General features: G+C 28.5%; 4 protein-coding genes across 4 annotated transcripts; 3 read left to right on the forward strand and 1 right to left on the reverse strand.

The window, feature by feature from the left end:
• Positions 1 to 388: 388 nt before the first annotated feature.
• Positions 389 to 6,891, forward strand: LOC127151462 (transcription termination factor MTERF6, chloroplastic/mitochondrial-like). The gene is made up of 2 exons (XM_051091315.1): positions 389 to 1,800; positions 6,785 to 6,891. Exon 1 carries the CDS (start codon positions 523 to 525, stop codon positions 1,648 to 1,650), a length of 1,128 nt encoding a protein of 375 aa, XP_050947272.1. The 5' UTR covers positions 389 to 522; the 3' UTR covers positions 1,651 to 1,800; positions 6,785 to 6,891.
• Positions 5,507 to 6,634, forward strand: LOC127151354 (transcription termination factor MTERF4, chloroplastic-like). Its single transcript, XM_051090887.1, has one exon. The coding sequence runs from the start codon at positions 5,507 to 5,509 to the stop codon at positions 6,632 to 6,634; it is 1,128 nt and encodes a 375-aa protein (XP_050946844.1).
• A 7,861-nt stretch (positions 6,892 to 14,752) lies between the features above and the next one.
• Positions 14,753 to 15,691, forward strand: LOC103489537 (zinc finger protein 1-like). Its single transcript, XM_008448771.1, has one exon. It carries the CDS (start codon positions 14,753 to 14,755, stop codon positions 15,689 to 15,691), a length of 939 nt encoding a protein of 312 aa, XP_008446993.1.
• A 5,570-nt stretch (positions 15,692 to 21,261) lies between these two features.
• LOC103488812 (transcription termination factor MTERF2, chloroplastic-like) lies at positions 21,262 to 22,383 on the reverse strand. Its single transcript, XM_008447711.3, has one exon. It carries the CDS (start codon positions 22,381 to 22,383, stop codon positions 21,262 to 21,264), a length of 1,122 nt encoding a protein of 373 aa, XP_008445933.1.
• Positions 22,384 to 22,937: the final 554 nt, after the last annotated feature.

Consider the following 22,937-nt stretch of genomic DNA (forward strand, 5'->3'; position numbering starts at 1 on the left):
GAGATTTGCTATTTTTTTTTCTATCGAGATTTTGCTATTTCCAAGGTTTCATCTATATTATATGTGCAAGGAGAGACTATTTGTTTTAACGTATTATAATTTAATTTTTTTTCTTTCACATATTCCTCACAAATTCTAATTTAATCATACAATAATTAGAATTTGTTTACAATTTTCTTCTTGGCTTTTCATTTCCTACTTTAAAACATTAACTGAGATCAATGTGTAAAACCATTAACATTATCATTAATAAAAAATATATTTTATTATTTTAGGAATTTTTAATACTCATATCTATATCTATATGTATATAATATTTTGTAAAAGAGATTATATTTTCAAGTTTTTGAATATTCACATTTATTTTATATTATATGTATAACGAAGACGCCCAAATTTGTGAGCTACGAAAAATGAGACGTTAATGTGTTTTTGGTTTTCCGGTTCCCACACCGTTGATGTTCGTGGAGCTCAAAACCCTAACCACAACCCTTTCTTCAATTTCTTCATTCTAACCCCATAATGTCCAAAATTTCCTCCTCTTTTCTTCTACATTTCTTCCATAATCGTTTTCTCAACACCGTTTCTACTTCTACATTGCCTTTGCCCTCTGTCTCTACTATCCAATTCCTCACAAATTCATGTGGCCTTTCTTCGGGATCTCCTACTTCCGCCGGTCGAAAGCTCCAGTTCGATGAAAAACACATCCAGCAGTACGGAGCCGTTATCGATTTCTTGAAATCACATGGATTCGAGAATACACAGATCGCCAATTTGGTCTCGAGGCGACCTTCGATCCTTCAATCCAGAGTATCCAACAATCTGAAGCCTAAATTTGAGTTCTTCCAGGAAATCGGGTTCGTCGGTTCTTTACTTCCTAAGCTAATTCTAACAAACCCTGGGGTTATTCTGTGTAGCTTAGATTCTCATTTGAAACCATTAATTCTTTTCTTGAAGGAAATTCTTGAATCGGATGAACAAGTAACTGCTGCTATTCTTCGTTATTCGTTGCTTCTAACTTATGATTTTAAGGGTGTTTTAAAACCTAACGCTGATGTTTTAGTCAGTGAAGGAGTACCTTCGAGGACTATAGCAAAATTGATTGTATCGAATCCTAGAATTATAATGCAAAAGGTTGATAGAATGATTCAAGTAGTGAAAATGGTTAAAGAATTGGGCTTTGAACCAAAGTCGGGTATGTTTGTTGATGCACTTAAAGCAAGGATTGGAATGAGTGATTCAACTTGGAATAAGAAAATAAATGTTATGAAGAGTTTAGGATGGTCTGAGAAGGAGATTTTTACAGCATTTAGGAGATATCCACTTTGTTTAGCTTGTTCAGAGGAGAAAATGAGGAATGTTACAGATTTCTGTTTCAACACTGCAAAGTTGGATCCTGGAACCGTAATTTCTTACCCTGTGTTCTTCAAGTTGTCGGTCAACAAGCGGCTCCGACTGAGGTACAAAGTTCTCGAGGTTTTGAAGGTGAAAAATCTCCTCAAGAACAAAAAGGTTGCTCTTGCTGGGTGGTTTGTGCAAGGGGAGAGAGAATTTGTGGAGAAGAATGTTGTTAAGCATTTGGATGAAATCCCAAATCTGATGGATATATACCGGGGCAATGACGCATCTGAAACCAAATATGTTTCATAGGATTGGAAAGTTGTAAGTTAAAATGTTCATAAAGTCTAAATTTGAGGATCACGAGGGAGAGCAATTTTGTTGTTAGTGAGGCTACTGTTCTGTTTCAAAGAACACTGCTTCTTGAGCTTTTCAAGATCTCTTTGTGTGTTGTGTTTTAAGGTGGGAGAGTTGTGTTGTTTTTCTTCCCAAATTAAGGCAGTGTATATTTCCTTCTTAGACACTAATCCCCCTTTCCCATTTCACCCCCTCAACACTCCTTTGCCTCTATTTAACATTTTCAAAACTTTATTATTTTTGTATCAACTAGATTTTATAGAGATTAAAAGAAATATACATTTTTATTTTTTCTTCTTGTAAAAGTATTAAAATTTTAGTTTTAGTTTCATTTTTTTATTATATTTTAAAATATTAGTAGAGGGTGGACAACTTATGAAAATTAATTTTATAAAATTAATTTTTTAGAAGATTTAGATTCTTTCATGCAAATAATAATTTAGTTTTTATTTTTGCTTGGGAACATTTTTTTGACTAGTTAACTACTTTACAGATATTTTAAAAAATTAAACTGAAATTTGAAGAAAAATAGAGTTGTTAAAAACTTGTTTTTATTATTTTTTAAATTTTGGTTATTAATTTCATTCTGGTAGTCAAGAAACAGGACTTAATTTCAAAAATAACAAAATGATTAATCAAATAAGATTTTTTAATTTATCTTCTAAAATTAAAATTAAGTTAGATAAACATTATTTGCATATATTGTTTTTTACTATTGTTTTATGGAATCAAAATTTGAGAAACTACAGAAAAAAAAAATTAAAAGACGGTTTTCATTTTTAGAATTAAAATTTAATTAGAAATTTCAATTTTATTTTAATAAATATTATAAAAAATTGTAAAAAAAAATAATTTTAATAATAAAAAAGAGAAAATAGAAAGTTACCGAATGAACGGCTGATTTTTTTAAGCAAAACAAAACTTAAAATCGAGAAGAATTTTTTTTAAATGACTTTCTATAACTGGAATTACTTACTAATCTGATTTATAAAAATAAATAAATATATTAAATTTGTTTAATGGATATACATTAAAAAGAATCATCTTTTTAACAAATAAGCCTTACTTAAACTAATTAGATAAATTTTGAATAAAAAAAGATAAATTATGTTAAATAACAAGATTGGTAAAAAGTATGAAATTGTGTATGCAATCAAACTCAACCAATAAGAATATGTAACTAAAATTAAATGCAAAAATAATTAGAAAAGAGTTAAAGAAGAAGAGTCAAACTCGACTTACATCCACATTCTCAATCTACATCTTGGAGATTTTTTGACTCTTTCTACATATTAGATTCGAACCGCTACTTACTTCTTTTTTTTGGGTTCAAGAGCAAACCCAAACCTTTCCACGGGTTAGTATCGAACCATCACTAATATGTTGAAGTCTTAAATTACACAAAAGAACAACTATCTAAAAAAGTGAGTATATAATTTTAAGGTCACAATAATTAATTCTCAAAATACAATGAAAAGTTATCTCAAAGACAAGGTGAAAAGAATGAAGATTGTAAGCTTTAGAGAGAATAACAATGGTGGTTTTTGTAACTTTTGAGGATCGTAAAAATAAACAAAGTTCTTAAAAATTTGGGAAAAAATGAAGTATTTAAAAATTACAGCAATGCATGGAACAAACACTATTCGTCGTATAACCACTTCAACCCTATTAGTCATAACGGGACAAATTACACGTTTACTATTTTTTCAAGATGATTTGGGAAATTGTACTTATCCATTAATCAAATATTAAAAGACGGAAGGTAAAATAAACCAAAGGTAATATATAAAACGAGGGTTAAGTTTACATTTGAATTCATAAGTTGTCAAACTTAACAATTTTACTCCTTAAATTTGCTTTTAGTAGCGCTTGGTCCTTTTATTGGAATTTCAAATTTCACGAGTAAAATTCTTGATTCATTGATCGAGATACAAATCTAAATCAAACTCATTCAAAAATCTAAAAAGATAAAACGAACATGTAATAATTATTTTGTTATACAGTTTTTATGAGTACGATTATAGATGATAAGTATAGATTTATGACCTTATCCTTGTTTATTAATTAATTTGTAATATATAAACTTAACACATTCATTACATCTACCATATAATAAAATTCATTCCTATCTTTATCTCTTTCGACTATTTTTTGTGAAAGGTTGTGAACTATTCTTTCTATATAAAGGGTTGAAATGAATTTCCTTTGAATACAATACTCATTGAAACTCATCGATTAAATTACAGGTTTAGTTTTTATATTTTGATATCCATATTTAACCAATTTCAAAATTTTCGGAAGTGTTTAATCGATAATATTCCGAACTTAATTATGTTGCCAATAGGTCTTTAATTTTTTTAAAATTAAAAATTAAATGAGATATAAATATAAAATTTGTTTAAAAAAATCTTAAATATAGTTGATCCAATTAGAGTTTAAAAAAATATCACAAATCAATAACCAAATTTATAATTTTAAAAATTCAAAAACCAAATGGATACAAAGTTTGATTAAATTTATATATAGTTTAACGAAATCCATAATTCAAATTCGTTAAAAGGGACAATAGTATACATTTTTGTAGATATGATATTTTCTTGTACGAAATTTTAAATTATTTGTGGAAGTGAATGTAACTTAGTCGTAATTAACATATATAATCATTCTTTTTATAGAAAATTGAAAATTCAAATATACTTAATTCATGTTTTTGTTAATTTTGTCATTTACATATATTTAATGTTTGTAGTCATTTTCACATTGAAATTACATTTTGTTAACTTTTCATTCCTTATTATAACTTTTCTCAAAATTTTAAATTTTTTTCTCCGATTAATTATGTCATTTAAATTTATTAAATTCATTCATATTCCTCTCTCCATTAATCTTCCATCTCCCAACTATTCACATTCTCTTATCTCATATTAACTTCTTTGTATCTTTTGCCACCTTTTAAATTCTTCATTTTAAAATCTTTGAGTATAAATACCCAATTTTTTCATTCATTTTCACAAGTCACAACAAAATGCTAAGGGTAAAGAAGAAATCAAATCATGTTTTTCTATTCTCTTTTAATTTTTTTCTATTTTGTTGCCTTTTTTTTTTTTTTTGTATATAAAAGTATGCTTGTGTATATTCCTTCACTTATGGGTTTCTTTGTAGTACACAATAGAAGTTGGGGAAACTTGAATCACCAACTTCGTGGTTGACATATACATGTCTATGCTCTTTATGTTTAAGTCACGTAATATTGAGAATTTTTTTAATGTAACCATGAAAATCTTGTTCATGTTTTTTTCTTCATTTAATTTTTTTTCAAAACTATTTTTGTAATTAAATAGATGAGTGACTTATACTTTAATTTTTTTAAAACAATGTAAATATGGTTGAAATTTATAAAGTATACGTAAAGACAATAAAATGTGTAAAGCAAGAAATATTAGTCTTGATATTTCATAATTGTACAACAAATCAAATTCAAATATATATTCGAGTTATCTATTATTTCAATGAGAATATAAAAAGAATATAAATATTAAAATATTAAAATAATTGTTGAAAGTTGTTAAGTTAAAACTATAATTTTTTGTTTATTAGTATTCTATAAAAGAGATTATATTTTCAAATTTTTTAATATTCATTTATTTTATATTATAATTATATATAACGAAAACGCTTAAATTTGTGAGCAACGAATTCAAAATGAGACGTCAATGGGTGTTGGGTTTTCCGGTTCCCACACTGTTAATGTTCGTGGAGCTCAAAACCCTAATCACAACCCTTTCTTCAATTTCTTCATTCAAACCCCACAATGTCCAAAATTTCCTCCTCTTTTCTTCTACATTTCTTCCAAAATCGTTCTCTCAACACCGTTTCTACTTCTACATTGCCTTTGCCCTCTGTTTCTACCATCCAATTCCTCACAAATTCATGCGGCCTTTCTTCAGGATCTCCTACTTCCGCCGGTCGAAAGCTCCAGTTCGATGAAAAAAACACCCAGCAGTACGGAGCTGTTATCGATTTCTTGAAATCACATGGATTCGAGAACACACAGATCGCCAATTTGGTCTCGAGGCGACCTTCGATCCTTCAATCCAAAGTATCCAAAAATCTGAAGCCTAGATTTGAGTTCCTCCAGGAAATCGGGCTCGTCGGACCTTTACTTCCTAAGTTTATTCTATCAACCCCATGGGTTCTTGGCAGCAGCTTAGATTCTCAGTTGAAACCATCATTTTTTTTCATAAAGGAAATTCTTGAATCGGATGAACAAGTAACTGCTGCTATTTGTCGTTATCCAAGCCTTCTAGTTTGTGATTTGAAGGGTAATTTGAAATCTAACATTGATATTTTGGCCAGTGAAGGAGTACCTTCTAGGAATATAGCGAGAATGATTGCATGGAAGCCTAGAACTATTACGCGAAAGGTTGATATAATGATTAATGCAGTGAAAGCGGTTAAAGAATTAGGCATTGAACCAAAGGCTCGCATGTTTGCTTATGCAGTTTTTGTAAGGCTTTCAATGAGTGATTCAACTTGGAAGAAGAAAGTAACTGTTATGAAGAGTTTAGGATGGTCTGAGAAGGAGATTTTTACAGCATTTAAGAAAGATCCAAATTATTTAGGTTGTTCAGAGAAGAAAATGAGGGATGTTGCAGATTTCTGTTTCAACACTGCAAAGTTGGATCCAGGAACCGTAATTTCTTACCCTGTGTTTTTCAAGTATTCAGTCGACAAGCGGCTCCGACCGAGGTACAAAGTTCTTGAGGTTTTGAAGGTGAAAAATCTCCTCAAGAACAAAAAGATTGCTCTTGCTTGGTGGTTTACGCAAGGGGAGAGAGAATTTGTGCAGAACAATGTTGTTAAGCATTTGGATGAAATCCCAAATCTGATGGATATATACCGGGGCAATGACGCATCCGAAACCAAATCTGTTTCATAGGATTGGAAAGTTGTAAGTTAAAATGTTCTTAAAGTCTAAATTTGAGGATCATGAGGGAGAGCAATTTTGTTGTTAGTGAGGTTACTGTTCTGTTTCAAAGAACACTGCTTCTTGAGCTTTTCAAGATCTCTCTGTGTGTTGTGTTTTAAGGTGGGAGAGTTGTGTTGTGTTTTTCTTCCCAAATTAAGGCAGTGTATATTTCCTTCTTAGACATGTTAAACTAGAAATTGGAGCTGTTTTTATTTTTCCCTTCCTAATCTTTTACTTTTTGTTTGATTTTTTGTAAGTTAGTACACTAATTTTGGAATCCAATGATCTTGAAATAGTGAGAGGTGGTTTTGTTCATTCATACTGTGAGATGAGAGACATGAGACTTCTAGATAAACCTTCCGCTTTGTCTTTTAAGTGGAGGAGATTTGAACATACCATCCCCAATTTGACTGTAATTCTTTTGCTATTCTAAATAACAATCTTGGGAGTTGTTTGCAGCCTTAGGTTGAGATAGAATGTGTAGAGTTCATATCTCTTTATTTGGAGAGTAGAGTTGTTTCGTATGAGTTGTGGTATCATTGTGTTTCTAGCATTGAGTTCATAAGTCTGTATATGGTCTAAGTTCTTAAAATTTAAAACAATATGTTTCATATACCTATTTTTGTTTTTAAATTTTTTAATTCATTTCTACTTGCATTATTTTTCTTCTATTTTGGTAATGTTATAACAATTTAATCTACCGAATTATCAAAGAGTGAATAATAATTCTCTCGTTAGAGTCGTTGCTCATTTAAATAATCTATAATATATATAAAAGCATGAATGAAGATAAATGTTTTAAAAATTAACGTAATTAATTGTTAAATTAAATTAATTAATATATTTATTATTCTTTCATTCCTTTATTTCTCTCTCAATATCAGAAAATAACTTTCCGTACGACTAAACAAAATTCACTTTTTTTCTAAACTAATTTTCTTATTAAAACTTCTCTTTTCTCGTCCATTCTTTTCATCTTTCTCTCAATCTTTTATCTCCCAACTATTCGCGTAGTTTTCACTCTTATTAACTCTTCGATCTTTCAATTTCCTCTCCCTTGAATTTTTTTAGTATTTAAATATCTAATTCTCTTCTTCTTTTCACACTCATAAGTCGCAACAAAAAACTATGATTATGAATATACATATGTATTGTTATAATAAAATTTTTTAATTTAATTAATTTTAGATTTTTAGAAGTTTTAGAATTTGAATAGCTTTATCCAATAATATTAAAAAGTCATAACAAATTTATGGTTTTAAAATAAATTCTAATAAATTTTAAAATTGAAAAGTTTGACATTTTCGATGATTTAACAACATTACTCTAACTCTTAGAAATTAAATAGAATCACCTATGTGTACCTTTTTATCTATAAAAATCTTGTATGTCTATTTGTTTTTTTTTCTACACGAACTCTTTTCTCCAAAATTAGTTTTTTGATGTATAATGTGCTACCACATAATAGATAATCACATTTAAGTTTTTCTTTTTTCTCTTTTTTCTGGGATAAATTATAAAGTAATTGCTTTAATAAAGGGATTTTTTTACAATAGAAAAATTGACAAACTATTTATACTCTATAGAATAAAACCATTAAAAGGTAAAATTCATTATAGTTGATTTTTTATGAAGTGTAAATATTTTGTCAAATTTTCTATTTTTGACAACTTTCCTATTAAAAAGTTAAATATAAATATATGTATTGTTATATTTGAAAAAATAATTTTTAATTTGATTTTAAACGTCAACAATAGATTTTAAAAAATTATCTCAAGCGCATATACTAATCTCTTTCCTCCAATATATGTTTTCACGTTTTCTTGAATGAGTACATTCTTCTTCCTACAATAATAAGAAATGATATAAATTTTGAAACAAAAAAAATGTATAGTTCTTATAATGTAAGTAGCATGTTTTGTTAAAAAGCAATTATTTTTTTTATAATTCAAGAATTTAATATTGATTCCAAGATTATTTTTTAATGGCATTGTATCATATAGAATACATTAAACATTAAGGACTTGTTTGAGGAGAGTTTATGAAGGATTGGAGTTATCATAATCCCCCACTCTTTGCTTGGGGAGAGGGTTAGCACAAGAGGCCTATTCCCCCTTATCCCATTTCAACCCTCATAACTCCCCTTTATAACACCTATTTGTCTTTATTTTAAAATTTTCACAACTTTATTATTTTTGTATTAGTGAGATTTTGTAGAGATTAAAAAAGATATACAGTTTTATTTTTCTTTCTTAGAAAAGTATTAAAATTTTAGTTTTACGCTAGCCAAGATACCCCAAGTACCCTGGTTGAGTCTGGTTGAGTAGCTTATTAGTTTAGCTGAGATAACTTTGGGTAGGACCATAATTCCTGCCCCCTTATACTTGAAACTAGCCGCTGAAAAAGGATTAAAAACTACCTTCTTGTTGGAATAGTCTAAAATTGCATTACTAGCAGATAGCCAATCCATGCCTAAAATTACATCAAAGTCTCACATGTTTAAAACTAACAAGGTTACATCTAACACATGGTTCACTATTTCTATTTGACATGCTTTTATCTTTTCTTTTGAAAACATGATTTCTCTAGATTGAGTAGAAACTGATAACATACTACTTAAGGATTCTACCTTTAAACACATATGCTGAACAAATATTGAGGATATAAAAGAGTGAGAAGACCCAAAGTCAAACAACACAAATGCGAAGTGCCCCAGCCCAAGATTGGGAGTGTACCTGTCACCACTGTGTCCGCTAGCTTGGCTTCTTGACGAGTAGTGAAAAATACTCTTCTTTGCTGTGAAGTGGAAGTCTGGTTCGAGGCAGGCCTGAATAGTTTCTGAGGGTAAAAGTCAGCTATTTGCCCTGGTTGCTTGCATTTATAACATACTCCACTTCCTGCTAAGCAACGTCGTTCATGAGACCTCTCACAGCTATGACAGGTAGGTAGTTCTTTAAAGGTCTTACCTGCTTCAGCAATCTCCTGGCGATGCTGCTGAAAAATACAAACTGACCTCATATTCCTCTGTGGTGCTACGGTAGGCTACAATCAACCTTCCTCTTCTAACCTGAGGTTGACCCTTTCCCTGCAGTCATGGATGGGTCAGCCCTTTCATGTAAACTCATATCCACTACTAGACATAGTGTGTCAGCGTGGGTGGCTGGCCTGAAGGCTTGAACGAAACCCTGAGACCTCTAACAAACTTGTCGGCGCTGACAGCCTTAGTTGCTACCATCTCAGGAGCAAAGCGGGACATCATATTAAATTCTGCATCATACTGCTCCACAGTCATATCGCCTTGAAGAATTTTGCATAGAAATTCTTATTGAACTGCTTCTAGGCGATCTGATTCACATCATCACCCAACATCCTCTTTGTAGTCTCCCACCAGGCGATGCCTTTGTCCGTCAACAAGAATACGGTACACTAAACCTCCTGGTCGTTAGGGTACCTCATATATCGAAAGTTGGTCTCCACAAAAATCAACAACATCTGAGCCTTGGTGGGGTCTTCCAAGGATCCGTCAAATGTCTTAGGGTTGTATTTTCTGAAATCCCTCAAATGTTTAGCCTCTGCTGACAACTGATCTGGCATGCTCTAGGATTCTACTAGGGTTTGAATAGGGGCCGACGGAGTTCGCTAGACAACTTGATACCTCTGCTCCATTGCAAATCAATAGGGTTCCACTTGTCTCACTTTCCTTTTGGAATACTTTTCATAGAAACAATTTTTTTCTTCGATAAACTCATATCAAATAATTTTAATAATAACAATAATGTATCTTTTGTATTTTTTGAAATTAAATTTGTTGAATTCTATTATCACTTGATCACATTTTCAATATCTATTGAACAAGCTAAAAAGAGTCACATGCTACACACGTGTTGAAAGACTACTTATAATTAAGGGAATAACTATTATTACAGCTTCAACTGAAAGTAAAATAAATCAAAGGTAATAAATAAAATGAGGTTGAGTTTAGTTTACATTTGAGTTCATAAGTCGTCAAACTTAACAATTTTACTCCTCAAATTTACTTTTAGTAGCGCCCGGTCCTTTTATTGGGATTTCAAGTTTCACGGGTAAAATTGTTGACTTGTTGATCGAGATACTAATCTAAAGCAAACTCAGTCAAAAATCTAAAAGGATAAAACGAACATATAATAATTATTTCGTTATATAGTTTTTTTTTTATGAATAAAATTATAGATAACGGAAAGTATAGATTTATGACCTTATCCTTGTTTATTAATTAAGTAATTTGTAATATACTCTCATTGTTCCATGTGTATTGTTTATGAACTTAGCATATTCATTACATCTACCATATAAATAAAATTCATTCCTATCCTTATCTCTTTCTAACTCTTTTGTGAAAGGTTGTGAACTATTCTTTCTATACGAAGAGTTGCAATGAATTTCCTTCGAATATAATGCTAATTGAAACTGATCATTGATTAAATTATATGTTTAGTTTTTAAATTTTAATATCTATATTTAACCTATTTCAAAATTTTCAAAAGTGTTTAATTGATAATATTCCCAAACTTAATTACGTTGCCAACAGATCTTCAAATTTTTTAAATTAAAAATTAAAATATTTAATTTACTAAATGCAAATATAAAATTTGTTTAAAGAAATCTTAAATATAGTATCCAAGAGTTTAAAGAAATATCACAAACGAGTATCCAAATTTATAATTTTCAAAATTCAAAAACCAAATATATAGTTTAACCAAATCCACAATTTCAATTGCTAAAAGGGACAATAAAATATATTTTTATAATTAGATATTTTTTTTGGAAGTGAATGTAAGTTAGTCTAATTAACATATATAATCAATTTTTTTTTTTTTAAAAATAGAAAGTCGAAAATTCAAATATATTTAATTCACGTTTTGTTATTAAACAAAGAAAAAAAAAAATAACTATATTAATTTAGCTTTCAAAACATCAACTTGTTTGAAGTTTATCATATTTGGCCATTCAATTCATTGCTATCAAATTTGGTACATAGAAACAATAACATTGGATTTAAGTTGACATAATTAATTATCTCACCTTAATATATATCAAATAAAGAAAAAAATAATTGGAACCAAATCAAACTTAATTGGACCCAAATCAAACTTTCTTTAATTTAAGCATATTCCATAATTAGATCAGCGGAAGAAGGAGACGTATAAACTAACTAAAAGGAAAAAAATACACACAAATAACCCTAATTTGAACCTTTTAATTTAGGTATTTGGATCTTTTTATAATTAACCTAAAATGGTTTTTATTATTACTAGTCTTTTTACCACATGTTTTTTCAAAATATTGAATATTTTCAAGAAAAAAAATCTCGTCTTACATATTATTTTTTGACTTATTTCAATTTTATTGTATGAATATTCGAACTCATTATTATTGTTTGTGTGGTTCAATTTGATTTTTTCCATGTATGTATGTAAAGAGAGAATGGAAAGAGACGACTATTTTTTTAACGAAGGTTTATCTTTATAATTTTGTTATTAACATTTTGATCGATATTTTCTAGTACTTGTTTATTGATTCAACTTCAACATAAGGGTCAAGTCAATATTCTCATTATACCATTGAAAAATCGACAATATAAAAGAATAATGCAACAAAATGTTTCTAACAATAAAATAGTAAAAATAATAAGTACGTTTTTGGACTAGTGAATAAAAATGTTACAAATTTATTTATTATTTTAAGTAGTTTTTTCATTGATATTTTCCTCCATGATCTTCACATTTTTAATAATGTCAACATTTTAAACCTTGTTTACATTAAAACTGATATGTAATTGACCATAAAAAAAGATAATACTAACATAATCTTCATCGATCCCAATAAATAAAGAAATATTAATCACTATAGGTCGATCTTGTGGTAATTAAATAAAATGACATGACCTTGATAAAATGTTAAGATAATTTCGATTCCAATAAATAAGTTGTCCCGTGAAATTAGTCCAAGCATGTCTAATTTGCTCAAATACTTATGGACATACTCTATCTATATATATATATGGCCAATAGAAAACAGTTATTATTAAAGTTGGTAGAGTAGATATATATATATATATATATATATATATATATATATATAGAAAATGAAAGATATTAATCTATGAAAATGAAAACTGTGGACTTAACAAAGAGTGTGGTTTGTATTAGGGAAGTTGAAGATCATTACAACTGGCCTAATTGATTAAGTTTATACTTTATACATAAATCATAATTTGTGTTTAAAATTAATTAATTAATTAAAGATCATATAGAAGTTTTAGTAACTGCAAAACTGAATAATCATTATATAAGTTTGGTTAAATAATCAAATTGACCAAAAGGATCAGTTATAGAATCAAAAAGGGGTAGAAAAATTTAATGGAAAGAGCCAGCTAGTAATTGTGATTATGATCATAATTATTGTAAAAAAGTTCAAAATTTTTCAAATTTTTTGTGCATGGGAAGGCTTAATTATGATAATAATGTTTTTGATGATATCTTTCATTAGGGTCTTCCATTCTTATTACTTAAGATCTCTCTATAATATATGTTTTTTTTTTTTAAGAATTAGAACTCAAAAAACTAAAAATAAAATCATTTATGAAACATGGAATGTATATTATGATTTTTAAAGAACGTTATAACTTTAAAAGAATATTTTACAAACTAATTAATTATAATACACACACATACATATATATATAAAACAATGATATGGAAAATAAAACATCTTAATTTTTTTAAAAAGAATATATTTAAAATAGAATATGGTTAGGAAATAACCTGTTGAATACTGAAGAATATTATATATGATTTAACATAATTATGGTGAAATTATAAGTTTAGTGTATATATACTTTTTGAAAGGTGTGTGACTATATTAATTGACAATTCAATTTGTAATAGGGGAAATGTAAAATATGATAAACTTGACAAAATATTTACAAAATATAGTAAAATTTCAGATTCTATCAATGATAAATATCTATAGACACTGATAAATATCAATCATATTGATAAACAAGTAATAGGAGTCTATCGGTACCTATCATGGATAGAATCCAAAATTTTGCTCCATATTGTAAATATTTTAGTTTATTTTACTATATTTAAAAATGGATTTTCAATATTATGAAAAATATCAATTTGCCACATACATATACATATAGTGATTGTATCAATTTAAATCCTAAACTTTTGTAAGTGTTTTAGTTTAATCTTGTATTAATTTAAACTCTTTCCTATGTTTTATTTGGATACTAACTCATGAAATATTTATGTAAGTTTGGGGTTTAATTTGATGGATTTGTAAAAATTCAATGTTTAAATTGATATGACAAAACTACTATTTTGAAGTTTAAATCGATAAAACCTCAAAATTTCAAGGTTTAAATTGATATAATTATAAGTTTAGAGGTGGATTAAGATTCATATATGTTTGTTTAAGGAAAGTAAATTGAATGCGTCTCCATGACCATATCCCTAACATATGCAGTAATAATAATTAACAAAAAGAACATAAACACAAAATTTTCAAACTAAAAAGAAAAATGAAAATTAATAAAAATCTCCCCCACATGATCGTTTTTAATTAGGAAAGTTTAATCAATGAGATGAGATGTTGTTTTATCTCATGCCTTTTTCAGATCAAACTCATCAATCTTTTTCTTTAGTGGCAGATTCTATGTTTTGATCTTACTTTTAAATTATTATTTCAAAAAAAAAAAAAAAAAAGAGTTTGAATTTTTAAAATAATAATTCATCTCAGCTCCATGCCTTTTGGAAAAAAAAAAAAAAAATAATAATAATAATAATAATAATAACAATAATTTAAAAAATATCTTATTTTATAATATTATTTGCATGGTAATAACTTCTACTCGAGATTTATTTCCTTAATTGCAAATCTCATTGCATTAATTTCAACCAGAAATATAAAATCCAATTCCTCTCTTTCAATTTTCTTTCACACTTTTGAAAGAACGAAGAAGAAGAAGAAGAAGAAGAATTAAGTCCCAATTTTTTTTTTGTTTTTGAAGGTTTTTTTAATTATTTTTTTTGGTTGGGTATGGCTGAAACTGGAAAAAGTAAACAAAATTCCCCTTCTGAAGCTTCAAGTATCTCCGCTACGTCGGACGGCGGTGGCAGCAGTGACAGACCAATGGCGACGATGAAGATGGAGATGGTTGTCGCCACCGATGAAATCAGCAGTGAGGATCGACAGTCGCAGGAGTCGAACTCACGGCTGTTGTTGGATCTCAAGCTATCTAACAATGAGAATAATTCCGGTAATGGCACGGCGGCGGAGAGGACGATGACACCGGTACCGGCAACGACAGCGGGGAATAATTCATCTTCTTCTCAAGGTCATACATCAAATGAATTATCTTCAAATTCAAAAGGTAGGGTTTTTTCATGCAACTTTTGCAAGAGGGAATTTTCCACCTCTCAAGCCCTAGGAGGCCACCAAAATGCACATAAGCAAGAAAGAGCCATGGCCAAGCGCCGTCAAGGAATGGAACTCGGTAGCGGTGCCAATGTCGTTGCCGGGCCATCGTACTTGGCGTCGTACTACAGTCCATATTCTTCCCTCTCGCCTCATCCACTCTACGGATCGTCGCTCGGGAAATCGCTTGGAATACGAATGGATTCAATGATTCACAAACCGTCTTCGTATCGGTGGCTGGGGTCTCCTACGCTACAGTTCCACGCTGGAGTCGACGGCGGTTGGGCTTCTCGGCCGGTGATCGTGAATACTAATAATAATAATAATAATAATTCAAAGTTATTGACATTTGAAAGACTAAAGATGGAGGGAATTCAAGCTCACAACGGTGGGTTTCGATTGTCAACCGCTATAAATGCAAATGAATCAACGAGAAGATTTGAAGAAGATGGAACGATTTCAATACCGAGTTTGGATCGTAATTCCGAGCCACCGGTGTTGAAGATGGATCATCATGTGGAAACAGAAAACCATGAACTTGATTTAACACTCAAACTTTAACTTAGGGTTTGATCTTCATATCTTCTTTGTGTTTAAGAAATTGACACAGAATGTTGTGTTGGTTTTTCGTTTCCCTTTGCCAAAAAAAAAAAAAAAAAAAAAAAAATTGTTTCAATGTCATTGTAATTTCCTTTTTTACATGATTTATATAAATAAAAGTTATCAACTACACGTTCAATAAATATAATATGATGTAGCCAAAAAGGTATGTCAGCCAAATTCATAGTCAAATAAGGTAATTTCATCTCTAAGATTGAAATATAATCTCTAAAAAGAATCAAACCGTTATGTACTTAATTGGAATACATAATCAAAAGCTTTAAGATGCTAATTAAACTAATTAATTTTGAGGGTTTTCTTCGAAAATAGAAAAAATTAACATGTTAATGAATTTTTTTTCCAATAAAAAACAATCATAAGATCGAGTTTTCGATTTCTAAAGATGAAGTTTGCATGCCAAAAACTACTGATAGTAGTTTGTTTGTACATATAAATATAGGAAAAATTTTTAAATGATAAATAGATTAATTCGAGTATACTTTATGAAGTCTCAAACCAAGAAGAGAATCCGACAAAGAAGCCTTCAATGGGATGTTATTAGGGTTTTAAGGATTTTTAAAATTCAAATGTGATTCATAAATAATTAAAAGCATAATTATAATTACTTGAGATTTTTCTATATCCATATTTATGTGAACATGTTAGATATTAAAACTGAATTTCATACAAATGAGGATCGAAAGATTATTATATATATTCTAAAATCTAAAAAAATTTGTGGAAATTAGCTAATTAATTTTATGTAGTATAGGAATTTCCCTATCATTGAAATGAAAAAATTAATAATAATAAAAACATTGTATATGATGGAGACCGACAAAACCAACTCTTAAAAGGAATCTCTCTAAAAGATAACCCTCTTGGTGTAAGAATTAGAATGTAGATGGGTTAGGATGGAATACATTCTCAATCCAACCCATATTTTCGAGTTGGTTAAGTTGGTAACCTGAATAACCCCAAAAAGTATGGCTCGGGTCAGGTTGTGTTGTTTTTTTCTTTTTCGTTTGTAAGGTTCAAAATTATTTTTTTTCTAAAAAAAAGTTTAAAGTTGTTGTAAATTCAAATTCAAATATCCATTAATTCAAAGTTTCAAACATGCATATAAATACAATATAAATAAATATATATATAATGTTAATTCGGGTTGGGTTGACTCAAAATTTTCAACACTCCAACCCGAAATAAATTAAAATTTTCAATCCAATCCAACCCATATTTTAAACTAACCTAACCCAACCCATATAGTCTAGGTTGTCAGGTTAATCTTACGCTCCGAGATAATTCTAGTGTAAGAATAATCTCGAGTCTAAGAATAATCTGACAATCTGAATAAATATTGCATCAACTCCTCCAAAAAAATATGTTTGTAATTTCTATTAGTTTTTCTGATTCTTAAGATTTAAATCAATTAATTAACCATTTATTTCTATTCATAATAGATGTTTGCCTGATTCTTTATATTTGATAATATTTATCAAAATTTTATTAAATAATATATAATACATACTTTCAATTATAATTTGAATTTATTTTTATATCATCATCTAAAATCGTCGATTTGAATTCAAATCTTACATAATATCTCTAAAATAATGACAAAGATAAATTCTTAATAACAATTTGAATTTAAAAATTCAAATTGTTATAATTTAAAATTTAACAACTTATATTCCAAAATATTTATAATTTTTTTTTGAATAATAGATAATACAAATTTTTAATAACAATTAAAATTTAGAATTTATTAATTAATATTTTTATAACACAGTCGAGAGAAATGTGCAAATTTGAAATTTGAAATTAAAATTTTATTAATTTTGGTATTTTTTTCATAACAACCCTTTAGTTTGATATATGAAAATATGTTCTTAGTTTTTAATTTGTTCTAATAATTTTCCTATTTATTTATTTATTACGAAAAGTTAATAAATTCAAATTAATCCAAAATATTTTATTGAACTACTTATACATATTTTTATGGTTAGTAAACAAATATATTTCATTAACCTACTTGAAAATATTTTTTTGGAAAATATAAAAAAAGTATAAATTTGAATATATTTAATTTATTATATTTGTTCTATTTGTTTTATTGTTTATTTCTTTTTTTCTTAATTTAACAAAATCATTAAATTGGATTGCATTGATTTTCTATAAAGTTAGAGTGTATTTATACATACTACATGACAATATTATTATTTTCATATTAGATCCACAATATTTGACGGAATGTATAGCATATGTTGCTGACACAATTACATTGTAATTTATGCTTTTAAATAACGTGAGCTATCCGTTTTATATCATGATCATATATTCAAATATTAATATTTATTTGCTCATATAATAATATACTTTTTCAATTCAAAAAACTTAACATTAAGATGGATTTGTTACAAAACCAATACTAAGAACGATTTTCTAAATAATGTTATTGAATTATAACCACGACTCTTTAGCTAACCGAACTTTAAAATGACTAATAGAATTAAGATTTTCCAAACATAGTATATATGTCGAGCATGAATTGTGTTACAAACAACAGATTTGGGACACACAGAAAAAGTTAAAATATTTAGTCAATAAGATATAGTATAATTCCTCTAAGTATATGATAATCCATATATTCTAAATTAATCTAAACAAGGATAAGAGTCATTAATCTATACTTACCATCTATAATCGTGCTCATAAAAACAAAAACTATATAACGAAATAATTTTTACATGCCTGTTTTATCCTTTTAGATTTTTAAATGAGTTTGATTTAGATTTGTATCTCGATCACCAAGTCAACAATTTTACCCGTGAAATTTGAAATCCCAGTAAAAGGATCGGGCGCTACTAAAAAAGCAAACTTGAAGAGTAAAATTTTTAAGTTTGTAGACTTATGAACTCAAATGCAAACTAAACAAAACCTCATTTTATATATTATCTTCGGTTTATTTTACCTTCAATTTTTTAATAATTGATTAATGGATAACAATTTCCAAAATCAGCTTGAAAAAATGTAAAGGTGTAATTTGTCTCGTTATGACTAATAGAATGAATTGGTTACGCGATAAGTAGTGTTTGTTCCATGTATGAGTGTAATTTTGACTAGCTATGGAATATCGTGATCTAACTCAAAATATATTTCAATGAACTTTCGTATTTGAAGCATGTAATGATAGCTATTCCACATGCATAGCATGCAACTGCTTTAGCTTGTTCAATAAATGTAGAAAATGTGAAGTGAATAAAAAAGAATCACATGACAACAAAATTCAACGAATTTAATTTCGAAAACTACAAAACATCATATAAAAAATGTATAAAAGATACATTATTGTTCTCGTTAAAATTATTTGATAACGAATTTATCAAAGAAAAGATGTTTCCATAAAAAGTATTCCAAAACAAAAGTAAAAAACGGAAGATGTGACTAAAAGTCATTTTATATTAATGTTTTAATGTTTAATGTATTCTATTAGATACAATGCCATTAAAAAACAATATTTGAATCAATATTAAATTCTTGAATTATACAATTTTTATTTTCAAAATATATATCATTTCTTATCATTGTAGTAAGAAGAATGTACTCATTAAATTAGAAAACATGAAAACATCTATGGGAGGGGAGAGATTAGTATATGCGCTTGAGATAATTTTTTTCATCTATTGTTGATGTTTAAAATAACAATATGTATCTTTAGATTAATTTTTTATAGGAAAATTATTAAAAATAGAGAATTTGACAAAATATTCACGCTTCATAAAAAAAGAATTAATTTTATCTTTTCGTGGTTTTGTTCTATGTAGTGTAAATAATTTATCAATTTTTCTATTTTTGAAAAAAATCTTTTATTAAAGCATTTACTATATAATTTATTCTAGGAAGAAAAAAGAAAAAAAAAAACAAGAAAAACTTAGTGCAATTAACTAAATCTCATATCGTACACTAAATGAATAGATTTTTTTGTCGAGAAGAAAAACTAAACTTATATAACTTTTTATGGAAAAAATGTGATTTGCTCTAGCACATTATACATCAAACTTTTCAAATTCTAAAATTTATTAGAATTTATTTTAAAATTCTTTTTAATATTATGGTATAAAACTATTCAAATACTAAAACTTTTAAGTCTAAAACTAATTAAAATTAAAAATTTTATTAAAACAATACATATGTATTCATAGTTTTTTGTCGTGACTTACGAGTATGAATGGAAGAATAAGATATGTATGAAATAAAAATTTAAAAGGAAGGAAATTGAAAGGTTGGGTGACGGAGAAGAGTTATTAAGAGAGAAAGTAAAGTGAATATTTGAGAGATAAAAGATTGAGAGAAAGATTAAAAGAATGTACGAGAAAAAGAGAAGTTTTAATAAGAAAATTAGTTTAGAAAGAAAATTGAGTTCTTTTAGATATTGAAGATAAATAATAAAATGAGAGAATAAAAAATATATTAATTAAAGAACATAAAAGTAAAATATAAACGACCACATCACTCATAAAACAACTAAAAAAAGAATTAATTTAATGGAAAATAATTTATTTAATTTAACAATTAATTACGTTAATTTTTGTATTTAAAAAACAAAATTACCACAAAAATAGTAAGGAAAATCCTTACAATAAAAGGACAAAATTAGAACAAAAAAGTTATGCCCATTCATGCTATTATATATACTATAGAAAAGGGTACATTCATGAAGGTTGATATCCACGAATACATCCTAATACAAAATTTCCAACCTTATGTTAAACCATTTAATGAATGGAAACGAGAAAACGAGTAGTGACTCTAATGAGAGGATTATCATCGGTAGGTTAATTATTATAACATTACCAAAATAGAAGAAAGAAATGTAATCCATATTTTATCCGATAGGTAGAATTATTGAATAAAAAATTCTAAAAACAAAAGTAGGTATAGAAAACATATTATTTAAAATCTAAAAAGTTGGACCATATACAAGCTTATGAACTCCACTCTGGAAACACAGTGATATCAACCCATACAAAACAACTCTACTCTCCAAACAAAGAGATGTGAACTCTACACATTCTATCTCAACTTAAGGCTGAGAACAACTCCTAAGATTGTTATTTAGAATAGCAAAAGAATTACAGTCAAATTGGGGATGGTATGTTCAAATCTCCTCCACTTAAAAGACAAATCAGAAGGTTTATCTAGAAGTCTCATGTCTCTCATCTCACAGTATGAATGAACAAAACCACCTCTCTCTATTTCGAGATCATTGGATCCAAAATTAGTCTACAAACTTACAAAAGTTCAAGGAAGAGTAAGACATCAGTTAGGGGAAAACAAAAGGCCTCACATTTCAAGATTAACAGCCCTAACAAATATATAGAAAAATATTTAGGTAAGAGCCTCAAATTGGGAGGGAAAACAACAGACTTCTCCCACGTGAAAAGAGAGAGAGAGATCTTGAAAAGCTCCCCCACTTGAAGATCATGATCCTCAAATTTAGACATTAAGAAGAAACTTACAACTTTCCAATCCTATAGAACAGATTTGGTTTCGGCTTCCACATTGCCCACGTATATGTCCATCAGATTTGGGATTTCATCCAAATGCTTAACAACATATTTCTCCACAAATCTTCTCTCCCCTTCCACAAGTACCGAAGCAATCTTTTTGTTCTTAAGAAGATTTTTCACCTTCAAAACCTCAAGAACTTTGTACCTCGGTCGGAGCCGCTTGTCGAATGACAACTTGAATAACTTAGGGTAAGAAATTAGAGTTCCTGGATCCAACTTTGCAGTGTTGAAACAGAAATCTGCAACATCCCTTATTTTCTCCTCCGAACAACCTAAATAATTTGGATGTCTCTTAAATGCTGTAAAAATCTCCTTATCAGACCATCCTAAACTCTTCATAACATTTATTTTCTTCTTCCAAGTTGAATCACTCATTGAAAGCCTTACTACAACTGCATAAACAAACGTGCGAGCCTTTGGTTCAATTCCTAATTCTTTAACCGTTTTCACTGCAGGAATCAATCTATCAACCTTTTGCATAATAGCTCTAGGCTGCAATGAAATCATTCTCGATATATTCCTAGAAGGTACTCCTTCACTGACCAAAACATCAATATGAGGTTTCAAATCACCCTTCAAATCACAAATTAGAAGGCTTGGATAACGAAAAATAGCAGTAGTTACTTGTTCATCCGATTCAAGAATTTCCTTTAGGAAAAAGAACGATGGTTTCAACTGAGAATCTAAGCTTCTGTTTAGAATCCGAGGCCTTGATACAATTAGCTTACAAAGTAAAGGACCGACAAACCCGATTTCCTGGAGGAACTCAAATTTAGGCTTCAGATTGTTGGATACTTTGGATTGAAGGATCGAAGGTCCCCTCGAGACCAATTTGGCAATCTGTGTATTCTCAAATCCTTGTGATTTCAAGAAATCGATAATGGCTCCGTACTGCTGGATGTGTTTTTCATCGAACTGGAGCTTTCGACCGGCGGAAGTAGGAGATCCTGAAGAAAGGCCACAAGAATTTGTGAGGAATTGGATGGTAGAAACAGAGGGCAAAGGCAATGTAGTAGTAGAAACGGTGTTGAGAAAACGATTTTGGATGAAATGTAGAAGAAAAGAGGAGGAAAGTTTGGACATTTCGGGGTTAAAATGAAGAAATTGAAGAAAGGGTTGTGGTTAGGGTTTTAAGCTCCACGAACATCAACGGTGTGGGAACCGGAAAACCGTCTGATTTTGAATTCGAAGCCCACTTATTTGGGCGTTTTTATTATATTTATATAATATGAAATAAATGTGCATTATAAAATTTGAAAATATACTCTCTTAGCAATTCTTCAAAATAATAAAATATATTTTTCCAACTAGAAGCTTTTTTCTTAATTACAAATATTGCTTAATTTTAGAAAAATAAATATTGTATAATATTTGTAATTACAATTTAACTGCAAGTTCTAATTTACACCATCGTTGCAATGGTTCCAATTAAAAAACCGATATTTGTTTATTGATTTTATGAAATAATAGATAATAAAGATGATGTTCTCTTGCATTAATTTTGTTCATTTCGTTTATTTAAAATTATTTAGATCAACTTTTAAGAATTAAAAGGAGACTTTAGTAAATAATCCAATAAATCTAAGTTCCAAAATAAATTAAAAGTTAGAAATAAATAAGGAAATTGTTTGGTTTTG

The sequence above is a fragment of the Cucumis melo genome, chromosome 10 (assembly GCF_025177605.1).
Source record: "Cucumis melo cultivar AY chromosome 10, USDA_Cmelo_AY_1.0, whole genome shotgun sequence".
Classification (NCBI taxonomy): Eukaryota; Viridiplantae; Streptophyta; class Magnoliopsida; order Cucurbitales; family Cucurbitaceae; genus Cucumis; species Cucumis melo.

What these genes read in the sequence shown, in the direction of transcription:
- LOC127151462 (XM_051091315.1), top strand. Translation starts at nt 523, where the DNA reads ATGTCCAAAATTTCCTCCTCTTTTCTTCTACATTTCTTCCATAATCGT.
- LOC127151354 (XM_051090887.1), top strand. Translation starts at nt 5,507, where the DNA reads ATGTCCAAAATTTCCTCCTCTTTTCTTCTACATTTCTTCCAAAATCGT.
- LOC103489537 (XM_008448771.1), top strand. Translation starts at nt 14,753, where the DNA reads ATGGCTGAAACTGGAAAAAGTAAACAAAATTCCCCTTCTGAAGCTTCA.
- LOC103488812 (XM_008447711.3), bottom strand. Translation starts at nt 22,383, where the DNA reads ATGTCCAAACTTTCCTCCTCTTTTCTTCTACATTTCATCCAAAATCGT.